We start from the raw sequence: 22,149 nt of genomic DNA, 5'->3' as shown, positions 1-22,149 counted from the left end.
GGGAGGGGCGGCCTGTCCACTATAAACCCAATTAGTGTTTTCTGCTACAAACAGTCTGTCCACAGCAAACTCCATGTTCAAGAACAACAGGGTTTATAAGCGCACTTGGTACAAGGACATCCTAGGTCACACTCTGGTCAGGTTTTGTAATCATATCATTACATCTGTGGCCATGTTTCTTCTGTCTGTTCTCTGCTAATAGCCCCATTACAAGCAGAAAGAAAACAACTGCATACAAGTTAAAAAGTTCTGTAGAACTTTTAAGGCTTTGAAATGCTCATAAAATTAAAAATCCTCATACCTGTAACTTTTTAAAGAGTTCTCCTTGTGTGTTGTTTCCTTGTTTCCCTTGTTTTGCCTTCCAGAACTGTTTCTGGGCCGAGTATCTGTTCATGGGACATACCTTGAAGAGGCAATCTGCAGAAGAGAAAAAAAGAAAAAGCAGTGAGGCTCACAGGACTCACCTGAGCCAGATAAAATGACACTCTAGCGTCTACATGTAGAGCTTGAAGCCTTGAAGTCATTTCAACACATCAAAGCTTATTTGTAACCCATAATGCAGTCTCAGAAAAGTCCAAGTTCACGTGTGTGCCCGCCCATGTGTGTGTGTATGACCAGAAACCAGTGTGACCAGTAAAATCCTACACACCTCTGAACTTTTTGGGTGGGTTGTTCAGGTCTCCAGCTTCAGGCTGGACAACACACCTATCATCGACAAGCCTGCAGAGAAGGACAAACATGAAATTGCATCAACATGATTACTATAGGTGTGTTATTACGGACTTAAACTCCTTTGAGAGCATTTTAATAAGCAGTAAACCACTCTATTATTGTGAGTGTGATATACTATAAGGTATATCACACTCACATGCAAATACATAAGGCAGAATCTCAAACTACAAATAATACCATGATTCGAATAGACAGTTTATAGCACTCCATGGGAAGAAAAGCTTTACTGTCTCTCTTCTCCATCACATCCATTTAATCCAAGGCAGTCCCATTATCTGGATGTGTTTCTGGGTGGGGTTCATCCACGTTGGCAGTGCTTTGATCTCTGCTTTCCTGACCAACATAGGTAATGTGGTGTTGTGCTGAGATAAAAGAACTAGAATAAACTGACGTCAAAGTTTCTATGACTTTTACATGGGTCCGATTAAAACTGTAAAATAAATAGTGTCAGGATAATTTAAAATAAAGCTGTGAGACTGCACATTGAATTGGTCACGGAAGATCAGGCCTCTCTGTGAAGTCTTTTGTAGCTCATAAAGTGCACACTGAGCCACCTCCACCTGGGGAAACCATGTGGTTTCTGTTCAGAGTGGATGAGGGGGCTTTCAATAGGTGTCATCCAGTTAACTGTCTTGTTCCCCCATATCCTCGCCTTTTATTTGCCACACACTAGACACGTTTCACTGAAAGGGTTAAGGGACACAGCAGGTCAGCAAAACTCGCCTTTCTGACACATCTGACGAGCACAGAGTTAAAGCTATGAAGTTGATGATGGCTGATAACTAAGGAAACAGAACCCAGTTCAGATTGAAAAAAAAGTATTAAGGAAAGAACAATTATAAGAATGCACATTCATCAACAGCCATTTAAAGTTATCTGATGCCATGAAGTGTATTCATTATGTACTATGGTGTCCTAAACTGGTTTAAATTGGTCCAGAAGCAGATCTTTGGCAGGCAAAAGCAGTGATCCCTTTTATTAAAAGTGTCCTTCTGCACACATCGTCTTTAAACTGCAAAATTTGGGCAACCTTTGTTAGCAGCCAGCACAGAGAGAGCTGAGGCTGAAGGTGCTTGTAAAAACCTTAATGGCTAAGAGCCCATTATTGAATCGGTGGGAAAAAAGCAAGCAGCGACAGAAAAAGAGCATCATTAAATAATGAAGGCTTATAACATTTCAGTGATTGTGGAGTTACAGGTTTTTCTTTTATGACTAAAATGCAACTTTAAGTTCCAGCTGTGAATTTCTTTGCCTCTTGTTGTGTACATAAGGAAGAAGACTCTGATATTTGATCTTACCAAACTACTGAACTAGTTATTTTATCTAAATCCGTATCCTGCCCATTGTTTGTTTTTATATATAGTGCCTTAAAACTATAAAGTGAAATTCCATTTCTTGCTGGGCAAAGGCACCAGAACATTCTGCAGAAGCAAAACTGAGACATGTGGAGAAAAAGGCCCTTTTGAGGCAAGAAGAATTCATGTAAAGTAAGCCTGTAAGGGAAATTATCACACTACCAAAGATGGTTTTTTTGCAGTATTTGTAGCATGCATACAGCTTTCACTTTCCCCGAAGAGAAATGCTAGCATTTTTTCTGCAGGCAATGACACCAGCTAATGAATTTCTAAAGACTCCATAATCATCCCATTCCATTTATCTCCTCTGCACCACATTTTGAGTTGCACAAGTGCATCCATTCATTCCGTCCGGTGGGGAGAAACATAATGCAATGCACAATTCCTCCAATTCATACAAAGCTGGCAGCTTTGCTAAAGAGAGCTGAGCCATTTCCCTTTTTAAGTCACGGCAGTCAAACAGTCAATCTACAGGCTGTGTATTGCTTCCTTCAACACTGTATCAAAGTTACATCTAAATGAGAAACAATAGAGCCCAACAGGAAGAATTATCACAAGGCTAACTGGCTAAAGAGAAGGGCTCTCTGGGAAAGCTCATAAATAAGGAGGGCCGCAGAGAGCTGGGCGTTAGTACAAACAGAAAGACTCTGACAGTGCCTGACACTCTGTAACCAAGTTAAACATGAACCAAAGATAAATCTAGCAGGCTGGACACAGGGGAGCTAATTATAGCTATTGCCTGTGTTTAGTCGACTGAGAAAATAACACAGACAAAAAAACGAAATAGAGAGCATGTAATGCAAAGCAGCAAGTCTATGTAACTGCTGTTAAATGTTTTAAAGAACAGCGACGGGCAACAGAACAATGACTCATCTGCAAGAAAAGTGGATGCATGTGAACAATTTCAACACGAATGCATGTTTCAACTTGCTGATACCACGGTACTCTAAATGAGTCACACACATACTGATTAAACAGACTCTTCCAATGAATTCACTTTTGGCAAAAAGGTATGAATGTGAAAATGTTTGGGTTTTTTGGTGTTGCATCTATGCATCAGTTTCTACTGTTAGTTGCAACAAACTGGACTGATTGTTACGACACATTAAAATATGGGAAATCTGCCAGTTAAACTGCAAGACTTAAAAGGTCAGGTTGGTGATGTCACTTGGAGGTTAGCCAGCTTTTGAGAGTTTGCAATGACAGGTGTGGAACTAACAGATTTGATGTTATTTTATGCAAACATGGACACGGTTGGGTAGATCAGGTTTAATTGCATTGACAGGGGTTGCAGCTCTGGGAGGATCTTGAAGGCTCTTTGCTTTACTTGCTGCTTCTCTTTGGGCCTGAGTGAGCTCTGGCACAGCAGCGTCCTTGATAAAATTCTCAGGGCACCAGTCAAACTACGTGAGCTATTGAAAGCACCTTGGTGGTTCAGCTACCCAATTTCGCTGTGCAAGAAACTGCACAATGACAATATAAAGCTCTAAGTCTCTAAGTCTCTAAGAAAGGCTGATAAGAATTTAATTATTTTCCCTTTGCAACAATAGCAGGCGTGAACAATCGTTGCTGTGCACTTTTGCTTTTTTGAAACTTACAGCCTCTGTGTACCATGTAGGGTGCCGTCACTTCGATTTGCATTACCACACGCCTTAACAGTTAGCAGCTTAGTTCACACCAGCAGATAAGTCAGGAAACAGCATTGCATTCAAGGGTTACACACAGTTCGGCTTCTATTTGCTCCAAAACTCTACAGATTATTTGAGCATCTGATGTGAGGTACCTGTTGGCAGGAATGACTTAAAGCAGGACAAAGGAGAGAGAAGAAGAGTTGGGGAAAAGGAGAGAACATGGGTGGGGCAGAGCCATTCCTCAGGGCCAATCAGTGTTTCCACACTCGTTCAGCAGGCTCAGAGGCCAGAGTGTAACCCGGAACCACCGAGGCATTTCACCTTGCACTGAAGCTCTCAGCTCATGAGGGGCGACAACCAAACAAACTGTGTGTGCAGCTTCTTCTTTTTCTGCACTGCTTTCCAAAGAAAAGCTGTTTTATTTTCACCAAGTAAAACTGATAAGTAATCTACTGAGTGCAAGTGCTACAACATAGGAAGGAGTCAAAACCAATGGTTTCCTCATTTTAAAAAAATTATCCTGAATATCATTATAATGACACAATAAACACCAATAAATTAACAATAAATGACAAGAGCAAACGGGAATCAGTGAAAAGGTTTTAAATATCTAATATGACTTTAGAACGTTTTTCTTCTTTTTAGCCCCCACATTCACCTTGCACCCTCTCATGTTTATCTTGCAATCCACCAGATTCGTTTTCAATCTGTACATGGACTGCAAAGAGATGACTTCAAAGCATGTGCAACATATAGAGCACACTCATTCCTTCACCTAAACAGGAAGAGTCTAGTCCTTTATTTAAGTGAACACTATAAATATTTGAACATCATCCAAATAAGAGGTAGCCTAGAGCTTCACTCGGTGTCAATTTATTTTGTTAGACGTGGTCTATTTAACAGGAGGAGTGGCATTCAGGGTCATTGGACATTTCTTATCTTAACGTCAAATGAATGAACAACTACTCTTCTCTCAATCTGGTCACCCTGACACCTCCTCGTGCCTCTCTCTGGGCCCCTGAACCATATGTTGGTGACCACAGTAACAAGAATCCGCTCGCAGCCTCTCGCGAAGCGTACCTGGGCAACACGCTGGTTTGCATTCCTGTTAGATTTGCGTAAACGTGAAGAATTTCCTGAGAAGGAGCAGTTTACGCGCCGATGGGCCTTGACCGCAGGTCGCACTTTAGGTTTTCACTTGTTGGATTTGCATAAAACATACATTTGAAGAAGTTCATGCCTGATGTAAAGTGAAAGCAGTTTTTAAGCGTGCATACGGGAGGGTTAAGCCATGGACTCTTGAGTGATTAGAAATTGAGATAGAAAGGAGGAACGTACCCCAAAGTACTGATGAAGCCATTCACCGAGCCTTCCGCGTACAGAGACACAATGTCTCCAATGTGAAGAAAACTGGATCTGTGCTCTGGCATTTTCACCGAAGATATGTTTCACACTCGTTCTTGCTTTTCCATTTATGAACAAATCCACACGTTACAGCGCCTCCAGTTTGGCATCAGCCATCAGATTCGCCGTCATTCTTCCAGATCTGCCGCTCGGCAAAGTCGATCGAGTAAGGTGAAAGCGCAAGAGGAAAAACAAGCAGGCGAGTTTGAGAAAAGCGCTGTGTTTTTGCACTTAATCAACTTCTTCCTGTATGTCAGAGAGACCCGCAGTCTTCACATCCACTCTTCGGGGGGAGGAGACTGCCGCTGTCACGGCTGTGAGCAAATTCCGTTCAATGACAAGTTTTTTGGTTTTTGCTCAGAGCAGGCGCACTGAAAACACAAGTCATTAAATGGCGTTTTACAAGGAAATGCAATTGCATAAGTGTGCGGAAAGACACCTGTAAACATGTATCATAACAGACACGGGGGAAAGTAATTCAAATATATTAAAATTATAAACTGGGCACAAGCCATGAGTATGTTTGTGCAGCTGGACAAAGATCCCACATTATAAATCACAAACTATCAGACTGTCGGATCTACCCGTCATCTCTGTTATCTTGATCAAAACTATTCATTTCCGTGTAAATATTCATATTGGTCTCAACACAGTGCAAACTTCTGACTGCTCAGCACTGTAATGGACAAACATGGTACTGCACTCTTTTGTAACCTATACAATTTTTGTGTGATTTCACAAAACTTCACAGTTTGACTCATTTGTGTTGAAGTATCTGCTCCTTCACTCATAAAGACTCGCATCTTCAGCAGCTTCTTGTTTTTACACATTTTTTTTTCAAATGAGCTTATAAAAGCCAAACGACAATGTCCTTTATTGTCATTGTACATGTACAACAAAATTGTGGTTACGTATAACTTTTGGTGATGGTAATAACACAAAAAAAACAACTAAAAGCAGCAAAAACTGCATTTATAAAACGAGTGGGGGAGTAGAAATTACGACCCAGCTACTCCAAAAAATGCTACTGTGAGCTATTTTTTTTCTATCGAGCTACACTGGTATCAGTCAGCAGAAAAACCATCCAGAGTGACAGATGGTAAAAAAAATAATAATAATAGTTTATCCTAATTGAGCTTTTATGTTCACTAAAACAGAAGAAAGGAAAAAAAGCTCTGCAGATATTTTGAGAACCTGGTATGAAACTTGCTCATTTGTTTCTTCCTTGTGACTGCGAGCTTCACAAGGTCAGAGCCATCTAAAAGATCACATTCAGAAGATTTCAGACATTTCTGCAGCTGTTCTCTCTAAAACAACCCAACTGTCACTAAACTGATTTAGATGGATCAACTGCACTGTAGATGAGAGAAAATATAGGCATGTAATTATGGGGTAAAGTACACCTTTAAAGCAGTTGCTCCCAAATTAAAAAATAATAATAAAAACTTTCTGGCTTGTGTCTTTTTACTTGTTATCAGTTCCATTGATTAGATGTTTCTCCTCCAAACTTTGAGGATAAAAATGTAAAATTACAAAATATTTAACCAAAAAAAGACATATATTTTAAAGAATCATATAAACTTGTGCTTGTTGTTCCTTTTTGTTCACCCTTTCTTATGCCATAACTATTTACATTTGGTTAAGAACCACTGAACTAAACCACCATGGTGCTGTTAAAACATAGTTATGTATCAGTACTAATAACGTAATAACATACACAATTATGTCATTCACAACTCAAATAGGATACATTACACTCGATCCATCCAGCTGTCCTAGAGTTAGAGTTAGAAATAATCCGTGCTTTTATTTTATTGAGAGTAACTTCTTACAATGACTAAAATTATTATGACCGTAGTGTTAAATTAAATTTAATCAATACTGAATGTACGATCATTATGGCACATGAATGTGAAATGGCTTAAAATGAAAGTGTCATTTGCCCATTTTATTGGGAAAGTTAAATCAGCAGCAGGAAATCAGCTGCAGTGGAAGAGTGGCAGGAGCTCACGAGGAAGAAAAGTTGTGGCGGTTTCATGTACTACCCATTCTTTTACACCAGGGGGCGCGCAAGACCCAATCTTAAAGAGTTCCTCCGGAAACGTCGCTCATGCAGCTCAGATGATTCACCCTACATCGCCCCGTAGTGTTCACTTCATTGAACCAACAGGTGATTCAGCTGTTCCACTTTCTCTGTGTTAAATATAAACACCACCGACTGCTGTTTCATACTGGTTTCAATAACTGGTTCCTCATGGTGATTCAGTGCAATACAAAGCTAACTAATAACTAAAATAATAATGGTAATAACACAAAAAAATTATGAAGATTATTTCTGAAACTAGAAGAAATGAGTGGGTTGCATAATGTTAGGCTTTCCTTAATTTGATGCTGGCACACAGACAGTGACAGGCTAACAGCCTAAACTGAATAAACATAATTGGGAGCAGCACTTTATGCTGACAAATTTTTATTCCACCGACTGGGGAAAAAAATCCTGGACTTTTTTTTTATCAAAAGCAGTGGTTTTAAAAAATGTAGCATCAGAAAAAAACAAACTAAATTATATTTTAAATATTACACTATTTTAAATATACATAGACCTAAAACTAGTGTCTCTAATGGAAATTAATATGATATTAATTTCTGATACTTGCTCACAATAATACATCCACAGTTGTGGTCTATATCCTTACACTTACCAAAAAGTTGAGGCATCTGAATGAACTGCGCATGTTACAGAGGTAGGTGGCAATAATTTAACATGAGGTGTACTAGTGAGGCAAACACTGACCGGGTGGCTTCGTGTAACTTGTGTGTGACATACTGGGCTGGAGAGAGAGAGAGAGAGAGAGCAGAGCAGTCGCACCTTTCACAGCTCTGAACAATGAAACGCTCCACTCCTTCCTTCACTTCTCTCTACACGGACCAGCAGTAGGAGCTCCACTCTGGAGGAACAAATAAGAAATAACTTAATATTCGGCCTTGTATCCAGACATCCAGCAGGACTCCCCTCGGTCAGCCTTCACCGCGAGCTGTCGGTCCGAGTGGTCGCGAGGCACCGGAGGATGAAAGTAAACCAGGCTTGTTAATTTTTTCCCTCTTTCGGCGCATGTGCAGTCTCTCTCTTCACGTTAACGCGTTTATTTATTATTAAGACAAATCGTTGATGTGGTTAAATCGATACTTTTTTTGTCTTTATTCCCTTAACCTTTCTCCGCTCGTTGATGTGCCGAGTTAACTGCTCTTTCGGCTTTGAGTAAACAGTGAAAGGCAGTGTTGTAGTACATTAGGACAACGAAATAGTAAAAAGGAGAAAAGGCTACATCAATATGCAAAAGCAGGAGCAGATGGTAACCTGAGTCAGTAGAGGTAGTGCAAGGTGCATGGCCTCTTTAGCGCCACATTGCCAAGACCTCTATTGCCACACTGTGCTGTGACTCTGCTGTTGGATATGTGAGCTACTCCATCTGTATCGTAAACTATATAAACACACGATGTATTTTCAGGGCTTCTTTAGTGCCAGCTGACCTTTTAAAACTCATTTTTTGGATATAGGCTTGTGCCTGGTTTCATTTGCTTTTTTCTGATGGCTAACTCTCATCTTTTCCCAGCAGAATCAGGAGAAGTAAAGCGATGTGAACGGTGACTGGAATGTAGGATTATCATCTGAGCTCGAGTGGAAGGAGAAAAAAAATCAGACTATAAGATTACACATTTCCTGATCTATGCAGCCCTACAATGCCTTTGAGGTTGCAATGTCTTCTCTACAGCACGTTATTCTGCAGGATAAGGACACGGACAATGAAAAGAAGCTGGACTGGAGCTACATCGAATGGGCTGAAAATGAAGTTGTCACAACAGGTGTGGCGGATGCTGAGACGCAAACGGACTCGCCATCTTTTGAGCACAAAGAGAGCCAGACCAGTAACCCAGTCATAATGCACATAGATCTCAAACGGACACACTCCAAAATGAGACATTTGTCTTTGGTAAACCCAGACAACTCGGCTCCACCTTTCTTTCAGTTTGACCGCCAGGCTCCTGGACGTATCTCCACATCTCCCACCTTGAGGAGGATGAGGAGCACCCGACGTCCTCAGATAGATTTTAGAGAGCCTCACAGGATGGGGAGCACTCAGGAAGAGCAATCATCTGCAAGCACGGGATCCCCCATAAGTCCCCTGTCACCAGGACACCGAGTAGATTCACCTCTTGCAGCGAGCCCACTCTCTGACGGGGAGGCCGATCATCAGCCAGTGTCATCCTCAGGCCAACAGCGAAGCAGATCGCATAGATCAAAGACTTTTGACAACAGTATCACTTCTGTGGAACAAGAATGTCACAGTGCTCATCCTTTTCTTATTAAAGACAATGGATTTCCTGAGGATGAAGTTCAGGTGAGCTTTTACCACGTATTTGTAAATTTAGTGTTTGCATATTTACTCAGGAAAAAGACGATTTTTCATAACCTTCACACCAACCTCTTCCCCATCACCACACATAAATTTCCTGTAATCTACTGCAGATTTTTTTTCTTTTTTGGCAAAGTCTAAAAATTAAATGGTTGCACATTCCTTCCTTGAGGAAAACCTTCATTCCCTCAATTGGCCTTGCCTCCCGCAGTGGTCACTCACAATGCAAGCTTTTGACAGCAAATGAATCAGCAGTTACATGCACTGACAGCTCTGACCAAGCCCACTGCCTGGAGAGCCCTGGGAAGTGCTCTTCTCGGGCCCCTATTCACCGCAGTCAGCAGTCACCTAATAATGGAGGGGTCAGTGAGCGATGGAAAAAGATAATGGGGAGATCTATTCATCAGCTCACGGTATTCAAGCGAGCCGATCCTCAATAGAGCACCGGCATTCTCCTCCAATATCAGAGGCTTTTGAATGCAAGCGACCACTTAAAATACAGATTCAAATTTGAATGTCTTTGAAAGTGATATAGTGGTGTTGTTAGCGGCAGGAGGTCTGTGAACCCTCTGCTTGGTCCTGACTGTGGAGCGAGACAGTGTCGATGTGGCGTGTAGTATAACTGCTGATTTGGAAAGATGAGGTCACTAACAAAGTTCTTTTTTCTTACAGGAGAAGGAATCCTGCCATGATAGGTAAGTGTACCTTGGACTGTTTTGCATGTTGTCTGTGTTACCCTATCGTAAAACTCTTCCTGGAACGGATACAGCTGTCACATATGGTTTCTTTTTTTATTTTTGTCCTTCTGTTTCACCTGCTCACAAAAACAACCCAAAATCCGAGCTACAACATGTCAGAGTGCCTCTGAGTTGTGTGCTCTCTTGGTGCTTGAGAGCAAGCGAGGATGATTGGACCTTTGCTTTGAGGATCCCTGTTGTGCACTCATTGTCACTCGTGTCTTTGTTAATGCTTCATAAGCTTGGTGGGTTAAGTTTTGAGAGTCCTATGGTTATGTATGGGCTCATTAAGGCTGTTTTCCCTTACTGCCGCCCACACCCCTCCTAATAGGCGTCCAGGCTCTTCCCCTCACCGGATAATTAGGCAGCTATTGTCCCTGTAATTACACCCTGGCACTGTGCCTCTTACAGTGACCGGGCCTTTGCGAGCCTTGGTTGGGACAGTCTTGTTTGGGAGCATCATTATTTCTCTTGTTATGCATGAACAAAGCGGCCATTTTTACAAGTGCTCTCTGTAGCAGAGAGGCGGACAAAGAGAAAGCTTTCTGAGCTGCCACAAACCAACAGGATGTCATTGTGAGGATGCTGTGGAATGAACTGCAAGGCGACACTGCCCTGGTATGAAGAGGTAATCGTACCTTTCGTGCCACATGTCCCCTCAGGTGCTACTGCCGACTGTTATCTGTCTCTCTGTTCAGCATCTTTACATTGATCTGGACATGGGTGTCGTATCAGTTTACCAGGAAGAAAACGGCCCATCCAGTGAGAGCGAAGAACAGTTGGTGCTTTCACAGTTGAACAAAAGTGTCCTAGAGGAAAAACGTACCAGGTTACCCCCGCTCAGTTGTAGACTGACTTATCCTCCAAGTGTATGAGTTGGCCCTGCAGCTATGTGGCCTACATGTGCACTCGAATTAGTCTCGTAGGGTACTTTTGCAACTGTGCAGCCACAGCAGCAAGAATGCAGGTCCTGTGTGAGGGGATGTGTTGCACCGTGAGGGGAAGAACACTTCCTCCTTCAATCTAATGAAGAAGTTTTACATAAATTGTTCCTGCATTTTCTTCCCCTTGCTTTTACTTCTGCTCCACTGTATTGTATTGTCAATCTAAACAGGGGCATTAGCCCTCATCTGTCAGTCACACTTCCTTATGGTTTTTAGCCACATTGTGTGTTGCTGTTATCTGCCCTTAATCTGTTACTTTCATCACTACTGATTCCTGCTTAAATTCTCCTTTTTGAAGTCAAAGGCACTAAAATATTTAAAAGCCAAACCGCAGAGTGTTGACGTGGGTCACTGACCGCTTGTCGATCAGTGTCAGCATGTTCAAAGTGAGCCTTAGCTTTAGCAGAACCTTGCGTCCTTTTTTATGGCTGTATGCAGTCATGTTTAACGACTGCAGTTGTCTATTTAGCATTGGGACGGTTTAATGTCATGCTGTCACCAATCAAGTTCCTCCTTTTGGGCTTTTACAACAAATGAAAACATTTCCATGGCCGTGCCCTTTCTGGATATTTAGCCTGCATATTCCAGGGTCAGCTTCCATTGCTTATGAAGATTTATCACTGGGCTTTTAATTTTTAATTTCAACATGTGAACGTCCATTTTTGCTTTCAGCAATAATCCCAGAAGTGCAGCAGCAGCAGAGGATAAGTCAAAACACTTGAGAACAGTGGCCGTTTAAGCCCTGCCTGAGGCTGAGAGGCAGGCCTGTGTTTTTCCAGCCACAGCCATGCCTCAGTTACTAACTATGAAAAGCAGACCAAGCGGATTATAACTGGCACACACTGACAGCTTGCCTCCTTCCACACAAATAGGGCGATCCATTAACAAGCATCTATCCACGGATAACCAGACACATAACACTTATCCTATGTTAATCGCCGGGTTGCTGCACAATGCGGATGGTATTTCAGTGGTATCCCAACAATGTAAAACCACAAATAGGAATTCTGTAATTTCCTGTTGCTTGTATGATTTCCATTCTTTTAGAATATAATACACTTACAATGGAGTAATAATCATTGAACTGTACATTTCTGATGTCTGATGAGCTTTTCTTCTTAGTATGAAGAACTCGTTTTTGGTTTTTTTGGTTGTTTTGTCTTTTCTTTGTTTGCGTATTTGGATTTTTTTCCATCTTAAATTGTCCACCTGTCCGCTTTTGTGTCCTCAGGCTTTATCAGAGGAGACGGAGCTCCGTCGTCGTGAGTTTGCCCGGCTTGGATGTTTCTCCAGGAGATCTTTTCGTGTCCAATGGAGCAGCTGACTTACTAAATGACTCAAACTTCGCAGGTACCTCTGTCAGTCCCAGCAGATTGCAGTCTGCCCTCTGTTTAGGTGATGCTTGCTCATGAACTAGTATGGGTCTGTTATTGAGTCAATATGTCTATTGTTGTAATGCTTCACAGCAAAATGAACTTCCTGCTTCCTGCTTGGTTGTATCGTGTCCTTTCTTGTTGTTATGGTGATCGACTCAAATGTGTGCACAACAGCTAGATTTTTTTTTTCAGTTTACTTTATGAATTTCCATGAACTTTTTATTTTTAGACGTGGGACTCACCAGGCACGCCACCATACAATATCATCGCAATTTTTAGGCATGCGATATCCTGAGTATCTGCTAATTACATCCGTACCTGTTTTATCCAGTAACACAAAGATAAAGTTATCTCACTTCACTTATGTTTTTTGGCTGCAAAATGAGGTTGCTAAGCATACCAACACCATCAATAAAACCTCCCATAAATGTTACCCTAATGCAGAGTCAATCTGCTAATCACTTTGATATCAATTAAGTTTGCTCGGCTAACGTTATGTCAGATGATGGTGCATGAGATGAGCCTTCCTGTTTATAGTATTCTCAGACTATTTAAATTTATGACTAAATTATATTTATTTGGTATTCCTGTTTAGATGCAAGTAAAAATACTACAAAAATACTGCAAAATGTTTTTTCCCCACCATTATTGATTATTGAAATACTTGAAAGCTACTTTGACTAAATGTTTAATTTAGTACTTTAATAAAAGTTTGTTTTTTTAGCTGAATTTCAAACCTCAAACTAAGTTCATTAATGATTATAATTACTTTTTTATAATGAAGGTAATGGTTTTATAGCATTAAATTTATTCAAAGTCAAGATTATTGTAAGTTACATCTTATTTTATTATTACATCTTTACTAAAAGTGTGGTTTATAACTTTATCTACACACCTATAAAACAGACAGACTAGAGATAATCTGTAGAAAGTGCTATATAGAGTTATGAGTAGACATCAGTCTAGTGTTGTTGTGTCGTAAAGGGAGCATTATTTGTATTTCTAGAATTTAAAAAAAGCAAAAGGACAGAACTTGTGGTGGTCACTTTACAAAAAACAAAAGATTTTTTTGACATTTTCAGCAAGCTGTGATTGGCACTGTCATGTGCGTATAACTTAAAATGCTCACGCTTCTTTTCACTGTCACAACTTTTACAGATACCAAGAAGTCAAAGTGGCCTTTTTCGAGGCGTAGTACGGTAAGTGCATTTGTATTTCTGCTAGTCATCGATGTGTGTGACTGGTGCCAGTGGCATGCTTGTAATTTGTTTTGATGTACTTTGTTTTAGGAGTGAGCAATTGGTTTGGACATTGTTCTCTGACCCACTTCCCAAAGCAGATTAGTGTGTTTCCTCTTATCCCTTTTGGCCCACACAGCTTTTTGTAATTGGTCAACACTTGAAATGCAGAACTTGAGCCAAACTTGTTAATTTAGTTTTGAAACTGCTGGGTTGTTATGTGAACAGATATTAACAACAATTAGGCACACACCCTTTTTTCTTGGCTAGTGCACAGCCCTAAAAATCTGCCTAATGTGTTGCCTAATTTTTTTTTCCCTTTCAGAGTAAAGGCAAGCCGCAGACATGCACGGTGTCAGATATTGAGAAATATCTCTCAACTGCACAGATTCAAGACTGGAGAAACTTGGAGCTTCAGAGATATAAGGCAAGAAATGAGCGCTATTAGCTGCTGTTTGTTTTGTAAATCATCGTGTTGGTTCTGTACGTTCACTGACTTTGTGATCCAGGCTTAGCCATCCAGATTCCCAAGTCAAATACAACTCAGTGTTTGCCAGATGACTCAGAAATGAGAAGCTGACAGTTACATGGAAGCTCCTACAATGTTTGAATGACACAGACTGTGTAAGAACCAGAATTTCTAGGCAGTGACTACACAAGTCGACCTGTATATGTACACAAACAAACACTGATGTACTCCTGAATCTATAATAGTGGCAGATGGAAATTTACAGCCATAAAATAAACACGTTTGCTGAGATTTCTGTGGAGGATGCAGCCTTTACTTTGAGTTATAGCTTCTTGTCTTTTTGTGTATCTGTGAGCAGGACTACTCTCTGGCTGAGTTCCTGCAAGACCAGTCTTCCCAGGTCAGTGCTTCCTCTGACCCGCAGGGCTTCAAGAGACAAGAGACCATCTGGGAGCTCTTCACCAGCGAGTGTGTTTACTTCATGGATCAACTCATGGTTCTCAAAGAGGTGACTCTTTCCCTACAGAGCCTCACAATGCACACATACACACAATCACAAAAACACACACAGGATCACAAATAAATAGACCAAACCCAAATGCAACTGAACACCTGCTTCTTTGTATTCTTCTCACTGAATTCCCGCCTTTGGAGTTCGTGTAAAAGTCTCTTTGGATTTTCCCGTCTTTCCACCAGTGGATTTGAAATTTAATGCTGGCATGAGAGAGACCTTGAACCTATTCTCTTTCTGCTTTCTTTGTGCCTCTCAGGTGTTTTCGGCTACGCTCACAAACCTGCAGGTGACCAACTGCCTGACTGATATTGACTCATGGAGGCTGTTTGCGAATCTCAATGAGCTTTGCCTGGTGAGAAATGATGCAAATCATTTGCATGAGGAGTTTGTGTAAATCATTTTTAACAACAGTTGCTTTCATATCCTTAAAACAACATGGTTTGGTGTCACATCAACATAAAGTTACTATGAAAGGGCTAATGATGAGTCGTTACAGCTGTATTATTTTAAAATGCTAGCTTTTTATTTAAAGCTTATTTAATGGTCAGCAAAAAATAATGTGGTGTAAAAAACCTTTGTTAACAATTATCTTAACATAATACCTCGGTGATATTATAAAAATGTCACATGGCCCTGTGGTGACATTTGACACTGTTTTCTGCTCCAGGTGAGCTCAGGTTTCCTAAACAGCCTCCTCCGCGTTATCAAGAACATGTTGGAGATTACTGAGGGTGGCAGTCCCACCCTGCTGGATCTGCTGGGGAAGGCAAGTTTGATTCACATTTGGACTCTGTGACAGCAGTGTTCACTATCCCGCTGATAAGACAATCAAAATAGATAGAAAAAGTATGAATGATATGCTCATCTGGATTAATTATTATATAATCCTTAAAGTATTTTCATAAACAGCTTTTTTTTTCAAAGACTTGAAAAATAGCTGCATAGTTTGAATTTATTAACCTTAAGCTCTTATTTGGGAAGCATTCTTATTTTCTTCTAGCTATTAAGGATCAGCTGGACTTGATATAATGTGCAGAAAAGCCAAAATGTAATATTCTCGTACAGTTGAGGTCAAACATTTAAGTACACTGATCATTTTTTGGTAATTTTTTATGATTTCTTTGGACTGTTCATTTTCCAGGATAGGCTGATTGTATAGCATATATCTTTAATGACTTCAAAAAACAAGAACTGGGTACACAAGTTGGACTTTATTTTGGATTTTCTCTAATCCACACGGGATTAAAAATGCACATACAGGTATTTAATCGCTCGTTAGGGTGGAATTTGAGTTCATTTAAATTGCTTGGTTTGTTGGCACATACCTGGCCTTTAAGCATAGCCACATGAGAGGAATTTGTTTAGGATGTTCAAGAACAACTTAGGAACCACCGAGGCTCCAGCCTGCTATGAACTGGTAACTGCACAAGCGTTTTACATCACCATGGACTGAGAGAAGCTCCTGCTCTAAAATCGACAGCTTCAAGCTGGACTAGATTTCTAGCTGCCCACATGGACAAAACACATTCCACAGAGTCTTATAGCCCAATAATCAAGTGTGATAACTAGTGCCCGGGAAAGTGTCCCCTTAATGCAGATGTTTTTTATGAAAACACAAATACACAGCTGAATTTACTTTCTTTCTTTCACGATGCTCTCACTGACCAAATTTAGCATGCTTGCATTTAAACTGTACTTTGAAATCTACGTATGTGCTTTGTTATTATCTGTTCCATCTTCCTTTCTCTCATGACAAGAGCGTGTTGAAAATATGGCATCTTCAAAGCTCGCTGAGAAGGGAAAAGGTTACCTAACTCTAGTTACAATTACATAAAATTATTAAAAGTTTAACAGAAACATCACAGGACAATCTTAGACGCATGTATGCCATTACAAACACACACTGGACATTTTTGTGCGTGCATGTGTGCATGCGGCATCCTCTTTGTGCTTTTTTACGATATGTTTATCTGCAGCTTAACAGCTGATGCGACCCAGCAGCCTGTATCCCAGTGTTTGTCTAACACTACTGTCTGCTGGCAGGCTTTCCAGGAGAGCATATGCCACTGCCTGCAGACGTATTGCCTCAACTACTCCACGGCTCTTCTGTATCTGGACAGTCTGAAGCCCAGAGAGGACTTTGGGACTTACGTGAAGGTACAGGAGAGGTCTTACTGGTGTGTGTCTGTGTGTGTGTGAGCGTGCCAGTCAGCACAGTGGGAAGGACGCTGTGTACCATGACAATGCAGCAGGTGTTGTGTGCCAATGTGAGAGAGGACTCACAGGAGCATTGGTGCCCAAATAGCAAACAATCAGTTCAGTGTCACAGCAGCCTGCCAATGGGAGGAATGTCACCGTTTGTACCTTGTGTAACTTTCCCTGTCATCATGCTGGTGTGTTTGCTGGAACTGTCACTGTGTTTGGTCTTACATATAATTTCTTCTCACAGGCATTTCACTGCCCATCCTCTCCCTCCTTCCCTACAAAGTCAAGTCCTTTCAAACATTTGACCTCACTCGTTCTGTCACTGTACCCATTCTTTGTCCCTCCTTTTTTCTCCTCAGTGGTGTGAGAGGAGCAAGCAGTGCCGAAGGCTTCACCTGCGTGACCTGCTGGTGGCACCGCTGCAGAGGCTAACTCGATACCCGCTGCTGTTGCGGAATATCGCAAAGAGATGCCAGAAGGAGGACGAAGCCCGAGGGCTGGAACTTATAGCAGAACAAGTGGATAAATCGATATGTGAGCACTGAATTCGAAAATTCCCTTCTGTTATCAAAATGCTCTCCTTTTGATTTCGGCTGACCTCATTAGGAGACTCTGCTTGGCTAAATTTGCTTTTACTGTTTCAGTCCTGCTAAATTAAAGCGCCTGCATAGGTCTCGTCACCTTGCAAAATGAATGTTTTGAGTCAGGCGTCTGAGTAATGTTAATCAGCTGATCATGACTCAGGTGTTTCTTCAGCACGACGTGTTTGCCTCCTGGTGGTTTACAAACATATCTAGATAGAAGGGTTTTTTAAGTGGACGTAAGTCTGTCAACATAAACAGGCCAGCTAGTATCAGTGCCTGTCAGCACACAGGTTGCATGCTTTGGATATCAGCCAGGAGGCCTTGACCATTTATTTTTCACTGCAAGCCTCTGCTTGCAGACCTGTTTTGGCGGTTTATTATATAACTGGAAGGACAGGCTGTGGGAAATGTTCTACAGCCGTTCAACTCAATGTCATGTTGCCGCGTTGAACAAATAACCGTACCAAACGAAACTGCTCAGGGTTCAGAAATCTTTAATTAAACCTTGTCCCATAACCATTAAAAAGGTGTGTTTTACCACACCTTTTAAAAGGTTATGATTGTGTAAAGCGTAGGTGACAATGAGTATTGTAATCACAGCTAGGATGTGTAGACCAAAGTCCTCTGTGGGTGTGGGGGATATTTACTGTAAAAGCAGAGACAGCTGAAATCTCTCACGATATGGTCACGCCCATGTATGGCATCACTGTATAGCATTATAAATGAATGTAATCATTATGCACTTTGGTACATTATAAAATGCATATTTTACATAGGTATATGTTACGTAAAATAAAAGGCATAGGAAATGTAGCAGGAGTTTTGTGTGACGTGTCAGACATGAATGAAGTTGTCAGTGACCAATTTGAGTCTGAGGACCTGTTTTTGTCCTTAATGACATTCAGTCTCCTGTCCTCTCTGTTTACAGGTGATTTAGAAGGAAAGGTCAAATGGCTGGATAACTACCAGAAAGTGAAACAGTTGAGAGATGCCCTGGTTTGGCTGCCTGTATGGGAGAGGGACAAGCGTGCTTTCATCCCTGAGGTCTGTCCTGTGTTTGTGTATATATTGCTATTTGGGTGTGTTTGTGTCTTCAGGAACTGTGTTGAAAGAGCAACGTGTCACACAGATGTGCCAACACTTTATCCTCCAGTGCCTGATGATCATCAGATAAACTGATCAAATTATCAGAAAATCAGATCTGAAAGCAATGAATAGCAGTATTTAGAGTTTTACAGTGTCATTTGATAATAGTTCAGTTTCACATCTTTAAATATTAGCTTCAATTTGAATGGGAGGATGACAGCGGCACTATTCTTCTTCTTCTTCTTTTTTCCAAGAGAGTCTTTCTTCCCTATCATTGTAGGTGGATTAACACTTCTGTTTGTATTCTCTTCATCTGTAGTTATTTTATCTTCACTTTCTCTCTGCCGTACATGTGGCAAGGGAATGGGCTTTGCATACAGAGCGAAATAGAAAGAGCAGCAAACACTTGGTGTAAGTGAGAGCAGTGAAAGGAAGACAGTTAATGAATAGCTTGATTTCATAGCACTTATACTAAGGTAATAAGTCTGTCATCCAGGTGCAGAGCACGCTGTGAAACAGAAAGACTCAGACACCAGAGGAGAGAAACTTGCATGTGTGTAAATGCACTTATTTTTTTCCCTTTTGTTTTAATGGGACCAGCCCACCCAACAGTTGTATGGGGAAAGAGCTTCTACTGTGAAACCACCTCCCAGTTTGTATTTGGAAGACAGATACCTTCTAAACTGATTAAAACATTCCTTTTTGAAAAGTTAACTTATAGTTGCTGCTATAGTTTTGCTGCTACAGGCTTCTGGGAGATTTCCTGTCATACACTGTGACACACATTCTCTTCCGAAATTTGTGTTTTGTCCTGTCAGATTTTTTTTTCTCTTCTCTTTCTCCTCACCATGAACCAGTTCCTTGATAGCTGCCCCTCAGTGAGCCTGGTTCTGATCCGGAGGTTTCTTCTTGTTAAAAGAAAGCTTTTCCCAAGTGCCTGCTCATAGGGGGACTGTATAATTGTTGTAGTCTTTGCTTTTACATTGCAAGTTATATAGTAAAGCATAAATTGCCTTGAGGAGGACTATTGTGATATGGTGCTATATAAACAAACCTGAACTGAAGTGAACACAGATAGCAGTGGTAGAGAGTTGCGATGTGTAAGTCTTACATGTAAATGACTTGTTGCATATAAGTATTGTGAGCATTTAACTATCGTCAGTGCTGACAATACTTATTTACACCCGTGGTACTGGTAGTGTCAGCATGTAACCGTAGTTAAATGTGACCACAGTTTTGAACATTTAGTTCTTTCCGCCATTGTCATCTGTTTATGTGAACGTGTTTGTTTTTGTGTGCTACCTGTTTGCAGCAGCTACCTGTAGCCCTCACACAGACAGCTCATCTGCATTTGAAATACCAAAGATGCATCTTAAATTAGACACGAGTGACTTGCTCTTTCGCTATCATGCGCATACCTATTTATTAATCCAATAGTATGCAGTTAAGACGTGCTATGCTTAAAGTGATATGTACATGTTACTAGTAGAGGGCCAGGGTGCTCATTCAGAAGCCAACATGCTGAGTTGCTGTCAGATTAATGGAAAGACCGATGTGTCTGAAAAGCGCTAAAAGGTGAAAATGTTTTCTAATGTGACTTTCTTTCTTTTAGAATCTGAAACATCTTCTGAAGGCTGTCACACTGGATAATCTGATTTCTCACAGGAGTCTGCTGCACGAAGGGAAACTCGTCCTCACAGGTGTGTCAGCTGGCATAAATCCAACACATTTCACACGCTTCCTGCTTCGAATTGACTAAAAACTTTACGTCGTCTTTCTGTGGTTAATTCCCAGAGAACGCAAAGCTCATAGACGTCTATATGTTCCTCTTTGATGAATTCTTGCTGATTACAAAGATGAAGAGAAACAAGAAGGTGGGTCACTCATTAACCTTTGCTCACTCTAACCTAGGCTAGTGATAGATATTTAGTGCAAGGATGCCTTAACTACATATCCCTCATAACTTCATATATATGTCCTGACATCCTGTGCAGAGGTCCATAGGTCCAGAGCAGAATCCTCTGAAAAACCTGGAGCTGGATCAGATGCTGAAGGAGGGATGCACCTTCACGGTTCTCGACCAGCCAATCTCTCTAGATCGACTCCAACTTAGAAACATCGATCAACTTAATGCCTCCTGTAAGTAAAATTTTTAAGATTCAACTAATTGAGTTTTCTAGCTCTAAACCCATTTTTTATAAAATACATGTTTGTAGCACATCGTAGCAAAGCAGTCAACAGAATCAAAATATCCTTCAGGGTCACGTCTCTCTGTTTATGTTTGCATGCCATGTGGTGCATTGGTGTTATTAAATGAAAGCATTTGTACTTTCTTGATAGCATCGGGGTTGCCTCATTCTTTCATAGTAATGCACCAGAACCGCTACCAACAGTGTATTGGTGCATTCATCCTGCAAGCTGCGTCAGAGGCTGTCAAGGTAGATCAATTCAACTGTGAATACCTGAAATGTTTCCAAAGAGAGCATGCAGGACACAGATCACATTATGTTCAGAAGAACAATGTGTCATAAGTTTATCCAAACATTTCTGCCTTGTGCAAAACATCATTGCAAGATGTGAACTCTACAGAGGCCTGAAAGTGAAGCTAAAATATTTGAAATGATTTCTAAATTCAGTTTGTATGCATGTCTGTTCAGATTTATTTATAGTAAAAAATTCATAGCTATACATTTAATCTTTTTAAAGGTTTCTGTTATTTTGGTTTAGATGAACAATGTATAGGAAAATAAAAATAAATTGCTGTATTGTTTAATCTTACTTGTGTGAAGCTGTTTAGGACAGCTTACAGCAACAAACATTACAAAGAAATAATAAACTATACAATTTATAATATTATCAGTTAATCAAACTGGTAAATCTGATATTTCTCTTTCTAAACATTTTTTCCCCACCAGAGAGTATGGATGTCAAAGATAGAGGGCGCAGTGACGGCGCTGCTGAAGCAGGACTCTCAGCAGGCACGAGTAAAGAGCTCCTCGCTGTGGCTGGAGTCTTCGCAGATATGACCCATCAAGCAGAACTAGAAGCCATGTGAAAAAGTTTCTACTGTTAATGTGCACTTCACTGCCCCCTGATGTCTTGTAAATGACTGCACTAGCACTAGGATGATTTTGTAAACGGTTTGACTGTGAAGGCAGCTGCTACAGTAGTGTGAAATAAACATCTCATCATGTAGTAAAACGTTGGGTTTAGCGTTCCACACATCATTTCATGCAGTTTTTAAATTGTCTGTGAGCTATTGATCACTTCTGATGTTTTATAGTGCTTCATACAGTACTGTGCAAAAGTCTTCAGCCACCCCTAATTATTTAATATTTTAAAAATAGGATATAGGTGCATTCTAAAGAGCTTGAAAGTTTAGTATGACCACTGCAGCTTGATCTCTTAGGCACGCTTTTTGTAACTTCTTACAGTCCTTCAGGAACAGTTCTCCAGGCT

At 40.8% G+C, this 22,149-nt stretch overlaps 2 protein-coding genes across 4 annotated transcripts in view; one reads left to right on the top strand and one right to left on the bottom strand.

Annotated features, from left to right (window-relative positions):
- Positions 1 to 5,503, bottom strand: part of itpr2 (inositol 1,4,5-trisphosphate receptor, type 2) — a 67,393-nt gene extending 61,890 nt beyond the window's left edge. The window contains exons 1-3 of the mRNA XM_026176310.1: positions 5,057 to 5,503; positions 650 to 720; positions 302 to 417 (exon numbers count right to left, since the gene is read on the bottom strand). Coding sequence (XP_026032095.1) covers positions 302 to 417; positions 650 to 720; positions 5,057 to 5,148 — 279 coding nt within the window. The 5' untranslated portion in view covers positions 5,149 to 5,503. The remainder of the gene's footprint in view (positions 1 to 301; positions 418 to 649; positions 721 to 5,056) is intronic.
- Positions 5,504 to 7,957: 2,454 nt separating this feature from the next.
- Positions 7,958 to 21,896, top strand: plekhg7 (pleckstrin homology domain containing, family G (with RhoGef domain) member 7). 3 transcript variants are annotated; one of them, XM_026176315.1, is made up of 17 exons: positions 7,958 to 8,196; positions 8,740 to 9,522; positions 10,210 to 10,232; positions 12,450 to 12,568; positions 13,753 to 13,793; positions 14,158 to 14,259; positions 14,660 to 14,809; positions 15,072 to 15,167; positions 15,483 to 15,581; positions 16,859 to 16,972; positions 17,380 to 17,554; positions 18,533 to 18,648; positions 20,303 to 20,390; positions 20,485 to 20,564; positions 20,685 to 20,829; positions 21,031 to 21,128; positions 21,606 to 21,896. In XM_026176315.1, exons 2-17 carry the CDS (start codon positions 8,851 to 8,853, stop codon positions 21,714 to 21,716), a joined length of 2,229 nt encoding a protein of 742 aa, XP_026032100.1. In that variant the 5' UTR covers positions 7,958 to 8,196; positions 8,740 to 8,850; the 3' UTR covers positions 21,717 to 21,896. The 3 variants fall into 3 exon arrangements, with proteins under 3 accessions (XP_026032100.1, XP_026032101.1, XP_026032102.1); XM_026176316.1 differs by having other exon boundaries at positions 8,737 to 9,522; XM_026176317.1 differs by lacking the exon at positions 7,958 to 8,196 and adding an exon at positions 8,350 to 8,578.
- The last annotated feature ends 253 nt before the right edge of the window (positions 21,897 to 22,149 follow it).

This window comes from Astatotilapia calliptera, chromosome 7 (genome assembly GCF_900246225.1).
Source record: "Astatotilapia calliptera chromosome 7, fAstCal1.2, whole genome shotgun sequence".
In the NCBI taxonomy this organism is placed as follows: domain Eukaryota; kingdom Metazoa; phylum Chordata; class Actinopteri; order Cichliformes; family Cichlidae; genus Astatotilapia; species Astatotilapia calliptera.
This window is presented reverse-complemented; position numbering and strand designations above follow the sequence as displayed.

Coding starts and splice junctions, on each gene's coding strand:
- plekhg7 (XM_026176315.1), top strand. CDS start 8,851: ATGCAGCCCTACAATGCCTTTGAGGTTGCAATGTCTTCTCTACAGCAC. Junction 10,233..12,449: donor AAGGAATCCTGCCATGATAG/GTAAGTGTACCT, acceptor TTGTGTCCTCAG/GCTTTATCAGAGGAGACGGA. Junction 12,569..13,752: donor AAATGACTCAAACTTCGCAG/GTACCTCTGTCA, acceptor CAACTTTTACAG/ATACCAAGAAGTCAAAGTGG.